Genomic DNA, 20,131 nt, shown 5'->3' with positions numbered 1-20,131 from the left:
TCTCTTCCTTCACCTGGACTTTGCTGCTTTGGCCATTCCCTCTCTTCTGTGTCATCAGTTGTACCATTTCTGTTGGATCATTCCTGGTAGCACACACATATTTTTTTTTTTTTAAAAAGATCTCCCATTAAAAATAAGGAAAAGAAATAAAAGTCACTCCCTGTCTCCCTCTCTATGTAAAAAACAAAGTCCTTCCATATCCATTTCTTAGTTTTTGTCTTATGTAGACTCTACTTTTGCATTTCCTCATTAACTATTTAGTCTTGTACTATGTTTTACTTTTTTTTAGATGATTTTACTAATTCCTATGGATTTAAATACCACAATTATGTAATGACCTCAAATCATCACTAAACTCTAGGTTCTAATATGCAGTTACCCTTCTAACACTTAAAATTCAACATGTTTAAGTTCTTTGTTTCCTCCTGCTCTATTCCATATCACAAAATATACCACTGTCTTCCTCAAATCAGAAATGTGGCTATCATGCTATATTGTTTTATTTTTTCACTCCCCTCAGCAAGACTTTTTGATTTGCCATCCAAGATATATCTTCCCTACTATTCTTGCCTCCCTCTAATTCACAGGGCAGCAAAAGGATTCTTAAAATATATATTGAATTATTTCTTTCCACTGCTTTGAGACCATTGTTTTAGCATAAAATCTAAACTCCATACCATGACCTGTGAGGATTTGCATGATCTGTTTTCTTATCTCATCAGCCTCCCTCTTACGTTTCTCCTTAGTGCTACTGCCTCATTGGCTTTTTAGATACTGTAATATTCTGTGTTCTTTCATGTCTTTATGCTTTTGGACTTGCTGTTCTTTGCCTGGAATGTTCTTCCCTCCATTTTCTCATTCTTTATGTTGCCTCAGAGAAGTTTTCTTAACCTAATATCAAAGACTGTCTCTCTCATTCTCACTTGTTTGGTTCTTTCATGTAGTATCACAATTTATCATTTATTTTTCATTTTTTAATTGGTTAAATTCTACCGCAACTAAAATATAAACATGAGGAATGCAGGGACTTCAGCTTTATTGGGCATGATTGTATCTCTGTTGCCTGGCAGAGTACCTGAACACAGAAAGCTCACCACAAATAGCTGATGAATGAATGAATAGAGGAATAACAGAATAGAGCAGTAAGCGGCCCTGAAAGCATCCGGCATCCTTAGATTCTACCTTTGAATGATAATTGTTACTAGTGAAGTCACCATGAATTATCCAGTAAGAGCTGTAATAAGTTTAATCCATTTTAGAAAAATGAGTTTACAAAATAAAATTAAATAGGCTTGAATATATTTAAAAAGCATGTTTCTTAGAAATTATAAGGCTCTTAAATAAAATATTTCAATATTATAGGGCTCTAAGTATAACCTAAGTTTTCCTATACTAAAAATTCTTTCACTAATTGTGTATTATTTCTCAAAGCTGAACAACTAATTTTAGTCTTTATAAAGGAGTTATTGCTTTATTGTTCTTCCAAGTGTTATGCACTCATCCTCATTATTTGTGGATTCTGTATTTGTGATTTGCCTACTTGATAAAATTTATTTGTAGCTTCAAAATCAGTACTTGTGGTGCTTTTATGGTCACTGATGGACAGAGTGGTGAAAAATTTGAGTGGCCCGATGCTCATGTTTCCAGTTAAGACTAACAAAGCAACACTCTGCCTTCTTGTTTCAGCTATCATATTATGAACAAGTCTTCCTTTTATGATTTATTTAGGGCCACGTTTTTCACATTTTTGCTTTTTGTTAGTGATTTCATTGTTCAAAATGGCCCCCAAGCATAGTACTAGAAGGTGCAGTCTGGTATTCCTGAGTGCAAGAAGGCTTTGATGTGCCGCATGGAAGAAATGTGCTGGAATGATTCATAGTACTCAGTAAGATGCTATACTTAGGATTACAGGTATTAGGTAAGCTTTGCCCAGGCATGAGTTACAGTGCTGTTGGCTGTGAATTCAATGTTAGTGAATCAACGATATGTATTCAATAAGCCATCTTTAAACAGAAACACACATAAAACAAGGTTATGTTTCAATTAGTTAATGAAAATGTTATGACCAGAGGCTCGCAGGAACCTAACCCTGTATTTCCCCTAGGAGCAATGGTTCAGTGTTCGCGGCGACTTTATAGAACATAACTACCGCGAATAACGAGAATCGACTGTAAGTTAAAATTCTGGACTTCAATCGAAATTTCAGGAAGTGCCTCCTCATCCATTAATTGTAATTCAGGGACTTTTTTGTTGAGATATGTATGTTGTTTTAAAATCATTAAATTAAGTGAAGAACTAAATTCATTTTGGTTTAGTCATCCTTTTTGAGCACTTACTATATGCCAGTAACTGTACTAGCTTTGAAGTATATAAAAACAAGGAAGTCCTAAAATCTTTACCGAAAAACTTTTAGTTAGGGTAGCATTCCATTTTAATCCAACTGATCTGACACCAACTGGGTATACTGTAATTCTGTTGTGACACTGATTACCTGGAGTTAGCTCAGTCTCCACATGTTAAAAGTAAAATCCTCCACAAGACTGCCCTCACTTCAGATATCAGCTTCAAGTTCTTGGGTACCCAAGCCACCTGCACTTCTAACTGACTGTCTACAAATTTGGGTATTTCCATAATCCTCTCAGGTTCAATAATTTGCTAGAATGACTCATAGAACTCAGGAAACTAGTATACTTATAATTATTAAAAAGTTTTATTAAAAAGATACATATAGGGTGAGATGTGGGAAAGTGCAGAGTTTCTATGCCCCTTCACTGTGGAGTCAGGGATATCACTCTCTGGGCACAAAAATGTGCTAATCAGTCAGGAAGTCCTCTGAGCTTTGGTGTCCAGAGTTTTTCTGGAGTTTGATTACATAAATCATTGATTTTAAATTGATTTAAATGATTGAACTCAATCTCCAGCCCCTTCCCACTCCTGAAGATCAGGTGACTCAAAGTCCCAACCCTTCATTCTTGTGCTTGGTGTTTCTGGTAACCTGCACCCAACCTAGAGCTATCTGGGGCCCACATTGGGTCACCTCATTAGCATAACAAAGATACTCCTACCACTCAGGATATTATAAGGACTTCTGAAACTCTGTGCCAGGTACTGGGGACAAAGAGCAGTTATGGTCTTTATTATACTACAGGGAGATTGCTCTGTAAACGAGATGAATTAGGATTTTACCAGGTGTTTACAAGCAGAGAGAAGAATATATGCAAAAGCAGCAGAAGATGAAAGAATTTGTGAGGAATCAAATATCATTTAGTCAAGCTAGAATGTGTTACATTCAATTAGGAATGGTTGAAGATGAATCTGGAGAAGTAGGTAATGGTCAGATTATGAAAGGCTGTGGAAGCAGGAGGTCACAAACTCCATAAACATTTGGGCCTTGTAATGTGTGTTGTAATGGAAAATTTCAAACATACAGAGTAGACAATAATATAATGAACTCCTATGTGCTCATCACAATTTAATAGCTGGTGGCCAAACGTGTTTTATCTGTACTCCCCTTCACCTCCCCTACCCCCAATATATTTCGTAGCAAATTCCAAACATCTTATTATTTCAGTCATAGGTATTTCAGTGTGTGTATTTAAATATATGAGCTTTTAAAAAATTACCACAATCTCATAATAGCTAAATGTTTATAACAATAATTCCTTAACATCATCAAATATTCAGTCGGTACTCAAATTGCCAGTTCTGCAGTGTTTTTAAAAACAAATCAAGCTGGGTGTGGTGGCTTACACCTGTAATCCCAGCACTTTGAGAGGCCAAGATGGGAGGATGGCTTGAGGCCGGGAGTTTGAGACCACCCTGGGCAACATAACAAGACCCCATTTCTATGAAAAAAAAAAATTAAAAACTAGATGGGCATGGTGGTATGTACTTGTAGTCCCAGCTACTTGGGAGGCTGAGGCAGGAGGATTGCTTGAGTTCAGGAGTTGGAGGTTACAATGAACTATGTTCAAGCCACTGCACTTCAGCCCGGGGTGACAGAGTAAGACCATGTCTCTAAAAAAAACAAAAAAAAACCCAGGAAATCAGTTGCTAATATTTCTTAAAAATTGGGATATTTCACATTAAAAAGTCTGGATTATTGCAGTTAAAAAATTGGAAGGTCTAGCAGTTACTAGGTCTACATTTCTTTATAACAACAGGGCCTCGGTCAGAGTCCTTGTCTAACTACCTTACTCATTGCTTTACCCTGAGACAAGTGTTGGAAAAGATTTAAACAGGGATATACCTTGATAAGATTTCCATTATGGAAAAATAACTAAAGGTGAGCTCAGAATGAATTTGGTGAGGAGTAGGTCCAGGGGAAGGCTGGGTGGCCAATTAGAGAATTTTGCAATAGAGCTACAGAGGATGATATGCTGAACTAAGGTTTGAACTAAGATCTTACCCAGTACAGCAGGCAGATTTTAGAATTTTAAGAGTTGAACAGAAGTGATGTTAGCATGTGGAGAGGGCACATTGAAGGTAAGATCTGAATATCAAATTTAAGTGACTGATAGATTGTGGGACCACTTGGCCAGACTTGAAATTTAGAATGAGCCAGTTGATGCCTGGGAGGGAATAAATGACTTGTTTGGATCTTGTGTATTCCTTCAGATTACAGCATTTTGACTATGTGGTGGAGGTGAACACACCCAGTTGCTGTTGGAGCCCTAACTGAAGGTTAAATACAGCCATGAGTAAAAACGTTTTGTAATATAATGATTTTCTCTAATTCTCAAACTAAATTAAAGGAGAGAAAGAAAGGAAATGTAAATGTGAAAGCATTCAAACTACTCTCTTTATGACTATCAATTCCACGAAATGAAGAATTGCTGGAGAAATAATGTGTTCTCCCCCCTACCCCCCACCTTGACTGTAGAGTTCACTTCATTTACTTTTAACAGTAAGCCTATATAATCTTACTATATATATTAATACATTCTCAGTTGTAAAAAAATATACATACAAACAGCATTGCAGGGCCTGGCATCTAGTAAGTGCTTGGTGAGTATTTGCTAGATTTTAACCTGGACCCTTTTAAGGCTTAAGCAGTAGTATCTGTTTCGGATTACAGTTTTCATCTATTTCCCTACAGTGTCTTCAAAAATAGGAAACTCAATAACTATTTGTAGGGTAAACACATAATTCTGGTGATTTTAAGTGCTTTATTTGAAAGGATTCCTTTTTTTTCTTTTTTTCCTTAGTTTGAGGTGGTATCAACATCCTACAGAAGAAGAATTAAGAATTCTTGCAGGGAAACAGCAAAAAGGAAAAAGCAGAAAAGATAGGTAAGTTATATTGCTGGGCTTGTAAAGTGTCAAATATTTAACACAATTTATGTATCTAAGGAACATTTACTGATTATGTTGTAAGCAGTTGATAAATTTGAAATCAAAACCCATAAAAATCCAATATGTAGTAATCTAATATAGACAGACAAAACTGATTATTTTACTCAAGAATGGTTAACTTTATTCTTCTTTGTGTGTAAATTATGAAACAGAATAGCCATCATATTAAAGAAAATTTAGTCAGGGTTGACTGGGGAGAGAACTGTAACCCATGTCTTTATTCTTTATCCTGCAACTCATTTAAAGATGTCAGTTGGCCGGGTGCGGTGGCTCACGCCTGTAATCCTAGCACTCTGGGAGGCCAAGGTGGGCGGATTGTTTGAGCTCAGGAGTTCGAAACCAGCCTGAGCAAGAGTGAGACCCCGCCTCTACTAAAAAATAGAAAGAAATTAATTGGACAACTAAAAATATATAGAAAAAAAAAAATTAGCCGGGCATGGTGGCGCATGCCTGTAGTCCCAGCTACTCGGGAGGCTGTGGCAGGAGGATCGCTTGAGCCCAGGAGTTTGAGGTTGCTGTGAGTGAGGATGATGCCACGGTACTCTAGCCTGGGCAACACAGTGAGACTCTGTCTCAAAAAAAAAAAAAAAAAGATGTCAGTTGATTTGGGTTCTTTTCCAGGTTTTGCTACTACTTTGTATTGTGTTATTGGGCAAATTGATGTGCGTTTGGCCTCATATTCTTCATTTTTACAATAAAAGGGGTGGGCAGTGTAACTTTGTAAGTCCCATGTAGCTCTTGAATATCCTATCCACGTTTAAAGTTTATGAGGAGAACTGCCTGAATGGACCACGGTAGCCTCATCTATGAAATGAAAAGAATGAACATAGTTATTTTGAAGGATCCTTCCAGCTTTAAGATGTTATATCTCTATTTAAAGTGAACTCTTAGGGAAAGTGCATGTCAATTAGCCTCTCTGAATGGGCCTTAGTTTTCTCATCTCAGGATCCAGGAGAACTACCTAGGTCGTCCTTTCTGACTCTGAAATCATGATTATAATATATTTTAAAATGTAAGTGACAACAAATTATCACCAAATTTCTAATGTATGTCATAAAAATTATGTTAACCTGATGTAATACATTTGTAGGTCCAAAAAAGTTCCTTAAATATTAATGATTATTTGGTATGAAATTGGAAATTTGAAAAGACTGTCTTTTCTGATCTTACTACCACCCTCATTTTCACTTACTACAAATATACCTTGAAGCTCATTAGAATATTAATTGTAAACCTTCCTTCTTTTTATTCCAGTAGTTAGGTTCTTTAATGAAATATTCCTGCCTAACATAGTTTCTAAAACACTTTTACACTGCACAGTAATTTTTAATCTACACAACAACCCTGAGTATTAGCTGATAATTTAACTCACGCTTTACTAATGAGAAGCTGTTGATCAGAGATGTTAGATGAGTTGTCCAAGTTCACATAACTCTCAATGCCCAGGATTTTAATCCAGGTTAGTTTTTTGTTTCTATGTTTATTTTTAACCATTATAGCTATCATATCCAACATTTGTAAAATTTAGTTATGTAGTATAGCAGCAGTCCCCAACCTTTTTGGCACCAGGGGTGGATTTCATGGAAGACAATTTTTCCAAGGACAGGGTTGGGGGTTGGGGAAGGCAGGCAGAGCTCAGGCAGTAATGGGAGTGATGGGGAGTGCTGTAAATACTCTCGCCCACTGGCAGCTCACCTCCTGCTCTGCCTGCCCCCTCCTCTGTTTCATGGAAGACGATTTTTCCATGAGGTAGGGGAGGTAGGGGAAGTGGGGTATGGCGGTGGAGCTCTGCGGGCCGGTCCCTAATAGGCCATGGCCTAGAACCTGCCCTTGGCCCAGGGGTTGGGGACTGTAGGTATAGGATTCGTTTCATAAATATTTGAATTCTCATGCTTTATAATCAATAATTTTATTTTACAATAATTTTTATATGTAGAACATGTTTTATATTTACAAAAAGATAAATTATTGATGATGTTGTATTCATAGTAACAAGAATTATTGTTTGACTTATTGACATGAAATAATTTTTTACTGAGGTTTTCCCAGTTTATACTTATTCAAGAATAAATGCAAAACTGTTTTCCAGTTTTGAAATTACTGTCATTAAAACTTAGTTTATTACTTTATATATATTTGTTTGTCTTTAGGAATTAAATTTGGAAATGATACAAGTGCACCTGAACAATTCTGTTGTTGTCCTTCACATGTGATTTTTAGTAAAAGCTATTCCAAGTTAGTCTTTAATGTTTCTGAATTTCTCATGCATAGAAATCTTATAGTTCTTCAACTCTTGACATGTATATAGTTACAGGTCTGTTTATATGTATGTATGTATGTGCTTAATATCATTTCGAAGAGAAGTATACTTTGTCTTCATTTGTGTTTACTCTTGTGCCTAAAGAAAGAGATGTTAGGTTGTCTTTCAATCTACAGAAGAGAGAGTAGGAGAAATGGGTGAGAAATGATTTTGTTGCTGTCACTAATTTAAGTAATTCTTTACCTGATCTGTATATTCACACGATAATTTACCTCCACATTTTGTAGTCCCCCTTTAAAAACTACCTTTGAGTATCTTACCCTCCTTTTTGATGAAAATATTAGAAATTCTGCTTCTCTTTTTCACTGTGAAATTTAAAATCTCATTTATAATTAGTTTGAAACAAGGACTTGGATTAACAGTGTAGGTAACTTGTTTTTTGTGTCACTTGTCTGATTTTTATAGGAAATATAATGGTCACATTGAAAGTAAGCCATTAACCATTCCAAAGGATATTGACCTTCATCTAGAAACAAAGTCAGTTACAGAAGTGGATACTTTAGGTAAGGGAAATCTTGATAAAATATTCTGGAAATCTCAGTTTTATATTATGGTAGTGAAAGTACTTTCATCTTATCTATTGTAGCTAGATTTGCTTTATATGTTTTTCTAATCCTTAAATCCATTATATAGAATACGGACTCTTTCTAAGAACTTAGAGCTCAAAAATGACTTCATTGAATTAAATTTCTTTTTCTGTTCACCTAGCTTGTATTATTTTGCCCATTTTTCAGAAAAGGCTGACTTACACAAATTTGTTACACAGTTTCTGTTTATTAAGTTGAGATCACAGTCAGTTTTTATAATCTAGAATTCTAGACTTTTTTTTGCTATCTATGCCAGCCTCCTCCTTTTCTAATGTGACTTGCAAAACTGCATTTGAATACAGTTGAACCTTGAGGAATGGGGGTGGGGGGTAAGGTTGCTGACTCCTGCGTAGTCGAAAATCCAAGTATAACTTCTCACTCTCCAAAAATTTAGCTACTAATAGCCTGCTGTTGACTTATGGATAACAAAAACAGTCGATTAACACATATTGTATATGTATTATATACTGTATTCTTACAATAATGTAGAAAAAAGAAAATGATATTAAAATCATAAGAGAGAAAATATATTTACTGTTCAATTGAGCAGAAGTGGATCATCATAATATCTTCATCCTCATCATCTTCACTTTGAGTAGGCTGAAGAAGAGGAGAAGATTGGTCTTGCTATCTCTGGTGGCAAAGGCAGAAGAAAATCCACAGATAAGTGGACCTGTGCAGTTCAAACTCATGTTGTTCAAGAGTCAACTGTATTTGTATTAAATTACTTATATTTTACTTCCTGTTCACAAGTTCTGAAAAAAAAAGAAAAAAGAATTAGCTATATTTACAATAATTCAATTTTATTCTCACATTTAGTAGAAAGGAAAGTAGTTTTAGAATAATGAACTGGATTAGGAATTGGAAAACTTCACTTATTTAAGATTCACCTTTACCCATTGGGTATCTCTGAATAAGTCATTTAGTTTTCCTCCTGTATCTTAATTTCTATAATTATGTAATGCCTACAATGACTTTAAGTCACTATATGACTTAAAATGAAATTTATATGAAATTATTCCTAGAAAGGAAAGGCATCTAAGATGATATGATATTATTTAAAACATTCGTTTTTAAAACTTGGTATGCATCAAAATCACTTGAGGAACTGTAAAATTAAAGATTCCTAGCCGGGTACAGTGGCTTATGCCTGTAATTCTATTCATTAGGGATAGGAGGATCATTTGAGGCCAAGAGTTTGATACCAGCCTGGACAACATAGTGAGACCCTATCTCTACAAAAAAAAAAAAGCTGGGTGTTGTGGCACGGGCCTATAGTCCCAGCTACTCAGGAGACTGAAGTGAGAGGATTGCTTGAGCCTAGGAGTTTGAGCATTCAGTGAGCTATCTTCACCCCACTGCGCTCCAGCCTGAGTGACAGAGTGAGACCCTGTCACAAAGAAAGGAAGGTAGGAAGAGAAGGAAAGAAGGGACAGAAGGAGGAAAGAAGGAAGTAAGGAATATTTCCTGTTCTTCCACCCTTGGAGATTCAGTGAATCTAGAGTAGGTTCTGAGAATTTCTATTTTTAAAAGTACTCCAAGTGACTGATTTTTGACAATTTTGAGAACCACTGGTTTATGTGATAAATGAAGAAATCAAATATGTGTTTTTTTAAATGTAATTTTAATAATGTCATATAAACTATCATATCAAAAAGGACAATTTGGCCCTTTTTGGGTTAAATCACACCACCCACAAAAAACCTTAACAGATTTATCTAGCATCTCATATAGAATCATTTTGTGATACAAAGTGGCTTCAAAAAATTTGACAGTTGATTAATTTGTCCACAAAGATTGTATTATATATATGGAAAGGGTGTCCTGGAACCCAAAAATATCAATGAAGAGCAATGTAAATCAATTTTCTAATATTCAGATTTTTAAGACTGGTTATGTGATCTTTTTTCTTTTTAACTGTTTTTTATGCGACATTTAAAACATTTAAAGGTACTTTGACTTTTTGATTAGTAGCTGTCATATTTGTTTTAGTAATCTCTTACATGTGCTTATTTGTGTAAAATGTTCACAGACATGTATAAATACAAGAATATGTACACATTCTTCCTTATTTTTAGTTTTTGACATTTTTACTAATATCTAATGGTTTTTGAATAATTAACAACTAATTAACTTTAGTATATCTTAAAATTATTGAGTATCAAACATTATTATAATACTTATATTAACTAATCCTCACAATTGTGAGGTGGGTAATTGCTATCCTTTTTTTTCCCCCCTCATTAGAAAGAATTAAATAACTTGGGCAGGGTTACACACTGAATGTCTTAGAGCCAGTCAGTGAGAATTAGGCTATTTTAATGAACTTAAAATATTGAAAATAGGGTAATGTAGCTTCAGCATGTAGTTTATTGAGTATTTGGTCTCACTTGTACAATTTTGAAAATTAGTTGGAAATGATGCTAGTTTAACAACTGTTCATATAATATCAAGAGCATTTCCAGTTAACCAGACTAGCAAGGAGATATTTATGCTTATAAATATAGATAATCCTTTGTGAATGTATGTTGTGTATATGTGTTTAAGTAACCGTAGAGGGTTTTCTGTCTCAATGTCTTTTGCCTTCAATATTCTATTAAAAGGCACATATATAATTACATTATTGAATACAAAAAAGAATATAACACTTAAATATATAACCAAGAATATATATAATTTGAACTTTCATTGAATGTATGTATTATTGATATCCCAGTAACTATCTTGAAAATCTGTCTTAGTTTGTATTAGCTATTTATTATAAGAACCTCTTACAGAAACTAAGAACTTTTGAATGTCGTTTAGCTGTTTGCTATGAGCGAGTTTTATCAAGGAAGTCCCTGTTAGTGTGGACAGCCTTGGAGAATTAGAACACTTACTTCAATTATTGTTAATAAAAATTTAAAACATTTGGATGAATGGATTTTTGTTTATGTTTTCTATCCATCTCCTTGTCCTCCTTCCAGTATTTAAAAGGCTCAATGTGGATTTTTTTTTTTTTTTCTTTGTAAGGGGAGGTGATTGGTGATTGAGGGTAGGCACCCTGCAACCATTTTAGAATAAATCTTTCAGGCTGTTGTTCGAAAGCTCAGTCAGTCACAGCAGAATATCTAAAGCAGTTAAAATAACTTGAAGCAAATTAAGAGTGTTAAAATAACTCAGAAAATTAAAAAAGTTTACCCAATCATTAAAAGATTTGGGATTTTAAAAACCTTGCTATCACCTTATAGAAATGGTATAAATTTTGGTTAGTCTGTTTTGACATTTTTAATAGGTCTTTGAGTGGTATTTTATTTTTGAAATACTTTTTTTATAAGAATATTATATCAGGTATAATTGTATTACGTTTTACAATTGAAAGTTTTCCAGAGTAATGTAGATCATTTTATTATGTGCAGGTAAGAACATATGAACTGATGTTTATGTACATGAATTATTTCCATGTTTTTAGGAGGCCTTCTAAAAAATGATGTTGGTACTTTGGACTACACTCTAGTAGAAGTAAACCAGATTATCTATACCATATAAGTTTAAAATACCTGAGATGCAAAGAGTGGTGGAATTATATTTACTTTCAAAGAATGTTAATTTTAATATAAATGATTATAATGGAATAGTTTGTTTAAGGGTTATGGTTTTATGGAAAACCAATAGACATTCAGCTTTTTTTGCAGAACATAGGGAATAAAAGGTATTATTTATTCACTTATTTTAATCTACAGTAACTCACAAAATTACTAATCTACCACTACTGCAGTTAATAACTGTAACATATTCATATCTTATTTCACAGAAATGAATAATATAAGTAAATTTGTTATATTTTAGACTGAGTTTTATTCTGAAGTTAAGGTTATAGATAAGTCCTTACAAAAAAACTTATGATTTCTGTAAAAAATGGCTAATTAGTTAAGAAAATACCAGCACATTTATAATCATATTTTAATAGCAGTTTAAGTAATTTTTGCTTATCCTTTCAGGGTTATTTTAATTATTTAATATATGAGGTGTTGAAATTTAATTTTGGATGCTAACATTCTCAGTCTATTACCTACATTTTTAGATTCTTACATTTGCAAACTTTTCATTACAAATGGACAAATAGAATAAGTCTAGCCTACTTAAAGTTAATTTTTAATAAATCTTCATAAGCTACTTAAGAAAATTTAAGTGAAACTTTTTTTTTTAACCTTTATTTTGCAGCATTGCATTACTTTCCAGAATACCAGTGGCTGGTGGATTTCACAGTGGCTGCTACAGTTGTGTATCTAGTAACTGAAGTCTACTACAATTTTATGAAGCCTACACAGGAAATGAATATCAGCTTAGTCTGGTGCCTGCTTGTTTTGTCTTTTGCAATGTATCCTTCAAAACATCATTAATATTAATTTATTTTGCAATTAACACCATTAGATCTAATCTTTGATTTGAAAAAGATTTTAGGTCAACTTTTCTTTATTGAATTCTTCTTTATGTAATTGAAAAAATTTTCAGATAGATAGTTTAAAAAGCCAGTTGTGCCTGCCTTTTCTTTCTTATCGAAGTCTAATGTCACAGAGACTGCCACTTTCATCTCTTTTAGGCATTTCTTTTGGGATTTCTTTCCTTATGTTTAAATATTATGTGATAATGGTACTACTTTAATTTTAGATATTGTTGTACCTTTCTTCCTCTTTCCTTCCCTTCCATTCTCCCAAAATAACTAACTAGAGATAACATTTTATTGAATTTATAGTCACTTTTACCATGTTATACCTATGAAAAATTATTGATAACCAGACATTATAGTGTATTATTACTTTCCTTGAACAATTTTTTATTTTTATTATGTGGAAACTAAACTCTTCTACAAATTCTTAGAACTTTAGTAGTTCACATACATCATTTTTGTTGTTTTCCCCTGGAAATATTCCCCTGCAGCCTTAAGTTTTCTAAAGTTCCTGCATAGCTGTTATCCTGGCACTTTCTTCATTATCTTCCTAAGAATTTCCTCTAACCTTTTTCTGGATCCCATGATCTCCTTTTCCTTGGTTTACTTTCCTTTTGGCAGAGTACATTCTCCTTTAGTGTCCTTAGAAAGGATGGTAAATTGTTTTTTGAAATCATGCATGCCTGGAATTATCTTTATTTTTTCCCCTGTACTTGATTGTTAGTTTTGTTCAGTAGAAAATTCTTAGAATTCTAGAATTAATTTTTCCTCAATTTTGAAGGCTCTTGAGAAATTAGATGCCCTTTTGCTTTTCTTGTATACTTACTCCCCCCGTGCACAATCCCCACATACACCCTCCTGAAGCTTTTTGTCTTTATTCTTTTGGTTTCTAAAGTCTTATCATTAATTGTGTTACCATCTAGATTTACCCTTTAAATCTAGAACTCCTATCTTTTACTACTGGGAGATTTTTTTTTTTTTATTTTTAAATCTCAATATCTTCAGAAGTATCATGGAGTATGTCAATTTCATCTTCATAGAGAGAGTTCTCCTGGAGCCCTCAAATAAGCCTGAGTCTGGATTGGTTGACCTTCCCACCTGAGATGCAGCTGTGCCTTTGCCGTCAGTCATTATCATCTTAGTAGGCATTCTCTTTGCATCTCTCTTGAAGGGGAGTTCTTTTTTTCTTATATTCCATGCCTGCCTCCTACTTGGTTTACTTTCTCATTTTGGTGGAGTATATCCTCCAGTATCATCCTCAAAAAAGGTTGCATGGGAAGTACATTTTAATTTTGCCCTAAAAATTAATTGGTCCTTTGGCTGGGAATGGAATTCTAGGTTGAAATTATTCCCTTGAAAATTTTGAAGACATCATTTTATTGTCTTTGAAGTTCCATTCTTACGCTGAAAATTCTAGCTGCCATTTCAATTTCTGAGTATCTGTGTCCTATTTTTTTCCCTGTGGAATCTTTACTGTCTTTTCTTTACGTAGCTACCTAGTATGTTGAAATTGTATGATGATGTGCCTTATGGAGGATCTGTTTTCATCTCCTGTGCTGGGACTTTACCAATCTGGAAACTCATGTTCTTGAGTTCTAGAAAATTTTCTTGAATTAGTTTTTTGGTGATTTCTTCTTCCTCATTTTCTGTCTTTCTGGAATGCTTATTGTTCAAATATTGGATCTCCTAGACTGTTTTTTAAGACTATCATCTTCTTTCTCTCACATATATGTTCATGTTTATATTTTTATATTATTTGGTTTTCTGAGAAAATTTCTTAACCTTCTCAACCATTTTATTGAGTTTATTGTTTTGAATTTCTGCTCTAATTTTTAATTTTAAGGAGGCTTTTTTCTTCTGTTTTCCTGTCCCCCCTTTATGGAATCCTGCTTATTTTATTATTACATTGTCTTCTTATGTCTATTTTAAGATATTAATGATAGATTTTGTTAAAAGGTTTTTTTCTGTTAAGGTATCTTTTTACTCTATGTTGCTTCTGTTTGTTTGGTTTGGCTACTGTTTTTCACGTTAAAGGCTTTTCTCAGATAGCTCTAATGATCTATGTTGGCCTGTCCATATTTAAGTGGGAGATACTGAAAACCTGAATGGGAGCTCTGAGCACATGGTGAGGGCGCGTTGTTGAATGATGTGGCAAGGCCAGAGATTATATTTTTTTACCCTCTCCAAAGCGTAAATCTCCAAAGCTAATTCAGATGGGGGTGGATTAGACTGATTACTTTTTAAAAGTACTTTTTTTAGTAGTACTTATTATTGATACTTACTATTACTCCCAACACACACACTCAGTAGCGGGTACTTTCACCCCAGTATAGAGAGTTATTTGTCATCTAACCAATCCCCTGTCCTTTCTGAGAGTTCTGCAGTAAAATCAGATTGCTTCTTGGCTTTCTGATTCAGCTTCCTCATTCTTTTTAGTCAATCATTTATCTGCCTGCTTTCTAGCTTCCAAAATTTTATTACTTTTTTTTTTTCTTTTTTCATTCACTGTATTTATGTTCCTAAAAACAGATTCCTTTACCATCATTTTGGTGGGGTTTAGAAAGAGACCAAAGTAAGTGATGTGCTCAATCTGCTGCTTTTTTTCTTTTTTTAAGAGATGGGGATCTCATTATATTGTCTAGGCTGGACTTGACTCCTGGGCTCAAGCGATTCTCCCACCACAGCCTCCCAAACAGCTGGGACTACTACTGAATCTGGCATTTTCTATCATCTTTTTTAGGAACTTGTTAGTGAGATATTCAGTTTCCTTGAACGATCCTTTAATTTTTTTATTTCCCTTTTTCCATTTATTTTATACTATTTTCTTGATTTTTTTCTTCCTAATTTTGTCTTTTAACATTTGTGTTGAATTTTATATCAATTTGTTTTAATTTTTAAGATATTTTTAAATGTTATATTTTCATAACATTCTTGAGTCATGGATACGTAATATCTTTATTTCTAAGAATGTTAGAAATAATTAAGCATATTCTAAGTTGTGCCTTGCATTGTTTATTTTCTGAGTTTTTTCCCCTTTTTGTTTTAGTCACAGTCAGAGATTGTTCTTAAATGACTTGTGATCTTTGAGTGTCTGTTAATATGTATAAGAGGGCCCTTAAAAATTGGAAGTTTTTTACAAGTGGCTAGAGCTTAGCTTGTTGACTGGTGGGTCTTTTTTGTGGATGATTGAGTGAGGGCCTGACAGTATTTTGGGGGGCACCTATGAATACCAGTTCCTGTAGGTTTTGGGGCTCTCAATTTCTCCAGAGAGGAATTGTCCATTCTCCCAACAGTGGAGTAAGTGACAGCCAGTGTTATAGGAATTAATCCAAGAAGAGGGCTTAGAGTCTCAACAATCAGTGTACTGACATTTATTTATTGCCCTACTGTTTTTTATTCTTCATTGTCATCCTAATTTTTGCATAATACTCCCAAGCCATTCTTCTTTGGTTTAACATCTTTAGGTAGTAATCATTATAGGTTTTTGTCAGAATTGGTGAAAGACGAGCACCTAATCTATGTAATTAGGCAAGACAAAAAATCTGGGAAGTCTTAATTATTGCTAATACAGACTTTCAACCAATCTTCCTGTTTTCATTCATTGTGCAACCTTGCGTTTGGAGGTACCTGGTGTGTCCAATTCCTGACTTTTCCAGGGCTTCTGATAAATGAATTTGCTTTCTTCTTATTGGGTTCCTCCCCTTGCAGACCCAGCATAACAGAAAGCTGAAACCTCGATTAGTTATTGCTTTTCCATCCACTTAAACTTTCTTCCAAAATTTTGTTGACTTTTTTCTGCAGTTGTCTCTTTTCTTATTGTTCTTGATGATTTTTACTTTCCTTTTTATGTGGTTTATTTGTTTATGAGTGAGCAGAGGAGATGCATGGCTCACATCTTTTATATTTAGCCAAAGATTGCAGAACCACCTTTTAGAGCTTTAAGTGAATACCATTTTAAATATATGATATGATTTGACATTTCATCACCACTGTGCTATCTCTCTGTTGACTCTTTTGGATTGATTTAGATATAATTTAGACCAGAAGGGCGAGAACAAAACCTTAAGAGTCGACATTTTCAAAAGCATATAGCAGTGTACTGGGTAGAAATACTGATCATGTGTTATCAGTTGAGAAACATCCCCAGATATCCAGTGTTGCACTAATTCCAAGAACAGATTTAAGTTCAAGCATTTAAAATATTACTGTTTAATTCTGTAGTATTAAATATGTGAAAATACAATTCAATCAGAATAAAGTCCTATCCCTAGACATGGAGATGTATAAAACACACTAAAAATGTTTTAATTTGATAATTAGCACTAGCTGACTACATGTAATGGTACTTTTTCATACTTTAATGAGTTCTCATGTTCTCCAAAACATTGTTTATTATGGTACATTTTTTCCTTCACTTTGTTTTATACATATGTGTGAATGCATGTTTTTGATAAGCAGTTTTAATTTGATTCAGCTCTTAATGCCTACCTACCAGCAAAATTATTATAAAAAAACATGCTTGTTAATAGATACTTGTATTGTTTATGTAAATAAATTTTATCTTTACTCAGTAATGCCTAATAGTGTTAGAGCAAAGATCTCACATACTGAACTGGCTCTGCTTAGTTTTAAGTACTGAAAGGCACCAAACAATAGCATCCCTGTGGGAATCTCATAGCTGGCTGTCTCCCCATCCTAGAGAGGATAGAAAGTGCTGAAGAGCTTACAATCCAGGCTATTTTCTGCCAACTTTGACCCTCCATAAAGCAGATAGGGAGAAAGAAGGAAGTAGACTTGTATGTGTGCTTGGGTGTATGATTTTTTTTTGTCATTGTTGTTCAAACCTGTAGCATGTGACAATATGATGTACTCCTTTTAACAGCATGTAGGAGACCAGAATTAAATTCCAGATATCCAGAATAACACCAAGGAGGAGTCTGTTTGTACCTATCTTTTATCTTAGTTATAATTTATCTGTTTTTCCTCTTATACCCTAGGAATGGAGTCTTAGTAGATGTGACCTCTTTCTGGCTTCTCTTCATTTTCTTGTTGTATGTGTTTACTTACTAGTCAAACACATTTCTCCTTGATTATGCAGGACAATAGCTCTGTTTAATTCTAGAGTTATACATACCTCATTTAATTCAGATATTCTCCCTGATGAAATGTTCTTTGTTAAAATGGTCCCTAAATTAAATACACATAACTTAAATAATGAATTCACTAAAAAGTGGGGAAGAAAATTGTTTTTTTCCATTATCATTTTGTTTTCTTCACCCATCAGTTATATTTGACATACTTATGTAGGATAACAATTATAATTTCTGCAGAATCTTGAGAATTCTAAAAGCATAAGAACTGCTTTATGAAATGTATGACACTAAAATCTTGAACCCTGAAACCTAGGACTGAGTCATCTCTTGTCATCACCTATGCTTTCTGCTTCAACTGTGTTGTTCATTCATCTCAGCTATCATGCCTGGTTCCAATCTCACTCCTAAACCCAAAGTGATTCTCAGCTCTACCCTTCTTTGCTATTTGTAATTCTTACCACCTTCTTTGACCAAGTTGTGTTCCACTTCCATTTATGTCAAGTTACGTGGTATGGGGAACACAAAGGGTGAAGAAAGCCTTGCAGTGAGGACAGAACACTTCTAGTAATTGTCTTTCCTGTGTGGTGGTCCATGAAGTCTTAGTCATTGCAGAAATGTCTACTGATTTTATGAGTATGAAGCATATCGTTTTAATTTATGAATAAATGAAAAGTGAAAAGGTAAAAATGTGGCTTGCAAAAAAGATAGAGACCTTTGGTGGAAGTAACTTTTAAAAATTAAAATACTCTATAATGTATAGATTATTTTTTTTCAAAGAAACTTAGAAATAAGCTGTAGCACAGAGAGTAATATTGAGTCAATTACATAAATTTGAGTGAGAAGAAAGCTGTTCTGCAAAGTATGATAAAGCTTCTCAGTAGTCCTGTTACATTTGGGTAAAGGGCTAGATCATTAGTCACATTTCCACAGTGCTCATGTTTTATAATGTGGATGGTTTAAGGTACAAAACCCTATTATATATGTTTTTACAGCTATGTTCTAAAATTTTAATTTGCCTTGGTTGCCAGACATACACATTTTATGCAAAGTTAAAAGTTGTGAATGGTTTAAATTAAAATAAATTCTAAGATTTTCTGGTTTAATATTCACTTCTATATGTAGATTTGTAAATTAAAGCTCCACAAATTAAATGCTGCATTTGCTGTGCAAAGTAGGCAACTATAAGAAACTAACATAATTTAGTCACCATTTCTCAATTCCTTAAAAGATGCCAAATTACTATATTCTTTTAGTTTTCAAAAATGTTCTGCTTTACACTAATAAGGAAAATGAATCACTAAACCTTGAAGTAAACTGCATAAAATGTGAAAAGTCTAGTGAGAGGGGAACAAAGACTCAAAATTAGTGAATCTGAGCCAGTGTACTTGTTTTATATTGAAAACTTGAATATAGCATGTTATGTCAAGGTTTGTTCCTTTTATAAACTTTTGGAGACTTTTTGTGATATTAATGCTGCCAAATTACTCAGATTTCAAGATAGAAACCTTGAGTTAAATAGGGATCACGGGTACTAAGAATTTATCTTTTTTTTTTTTTTGAGATAGTGTATCACTCTGTCACTCCAGGCTGGAGTGCAGTGGTGTGATCATAGTTCACTGTAACTTCAAATTCCTAGGTTCAGGCTATCCTCCTGCCTCAGCTTCCCAAACAGTTGGGACTACAGGTGTGCAACACCATGCCCAGTGAATTTTTTTTTTTTTTTAGGTAGAGATGGGGTCTCCCTATATTGCCCAGGCTGGTCTGAAAATCCTGGTCTCAAGCAGTCCTCCTGCCTGGGCGTCCCAAAGTACTGGGATTATAGGCACAAACCAGGCTTTATTTTTGTTTAATTCATGACTGAGTCTGACTTTTTTTCTCTTTTAGCTGCACAGTGATAATTTTCCTTCTGAAACTAAAAATTTAAGGATAGCCCTCTTTTGTTTTTTAAATGCTCATGTTTTATGCTTTCAAAAATCTGTGGCTGTTATTTCTCTTTACAGATTAGTTAAGTTGGCACTGGCTAACTAGGAGATGCAGTTTTAAACATGCATGATGATATTTTGCTTATATTTGAGAGAATTTTAAGGTTTTTTTTCTTTATAATTAAAGTAATTGAACCTGCATATCTAAGAACATAGGAAAAATATTTTGGTTAAAAATTATCTAAATTTTATTTCCTTTTCTTTATTCTTTTAACATTGGAGGACAGGATTAGATTATTTTAAAAAGGATTTTAGGCTGGGCGCGGTGGCTCACACCTGTAATCCTAGCTCTCTGGGAGGCCGAGGCGGGCGGATTGTTTGAGCTCAGGAGTTCGAAACTAGCCTGAGCAAGAGCGAGACCCCGTC

The 20,131-nt window shown here is 34.0% G+C and overlaps 1 protein-coding gene across 1 annotated transcript in view; it reads left to right on the top strand.

The window, feature by feature from the left end:
• The window catches only part of TMEM161B (transmembrane protein 161B), a 76,003-nt gene that overhangs the window by 32,323 nt on the left and 23,549 nt on the right, over nt 1-20,131 (top strand). The window contains exons 3-5 of the mRNA XM_012644757.1: nt 5,208-5,291; nt 8,080-8,177; nt 12,465-12,621. Coding sequence (XP_012500211.1) covers nt 5,208-5,291; nt 8,080-8,177; nt 12,465-12,621 — 339 coding nt within the window. The remainder of the gene's footprint in view (nt 1-5,207; nt 5,292-8,079; nt 8,178-12,464; nt 12,622-20,131) is intronic.

This window comes from Propithecus coquereli, unplaced genomic scaffold, assembly GCF_000956105.1.
Source record: "Propithecus coquereli isolate 6110/MARCELLA unplaced genomic scaffold, Pcoq_1.0 Scaffold22, whole genome shotgun sequence".
Taxonomy (NCBI): domain Eukaryota; kingdom Metazoa; phylum Chordata; class Mammalia; order Primates; family Indriidae; genus Propithecus; species Propithecus coquereli.
Note: the sequence above shows the minus strand (reverse complement) of the source record. Positions and strands in the feature narration are given on the sequence as shown.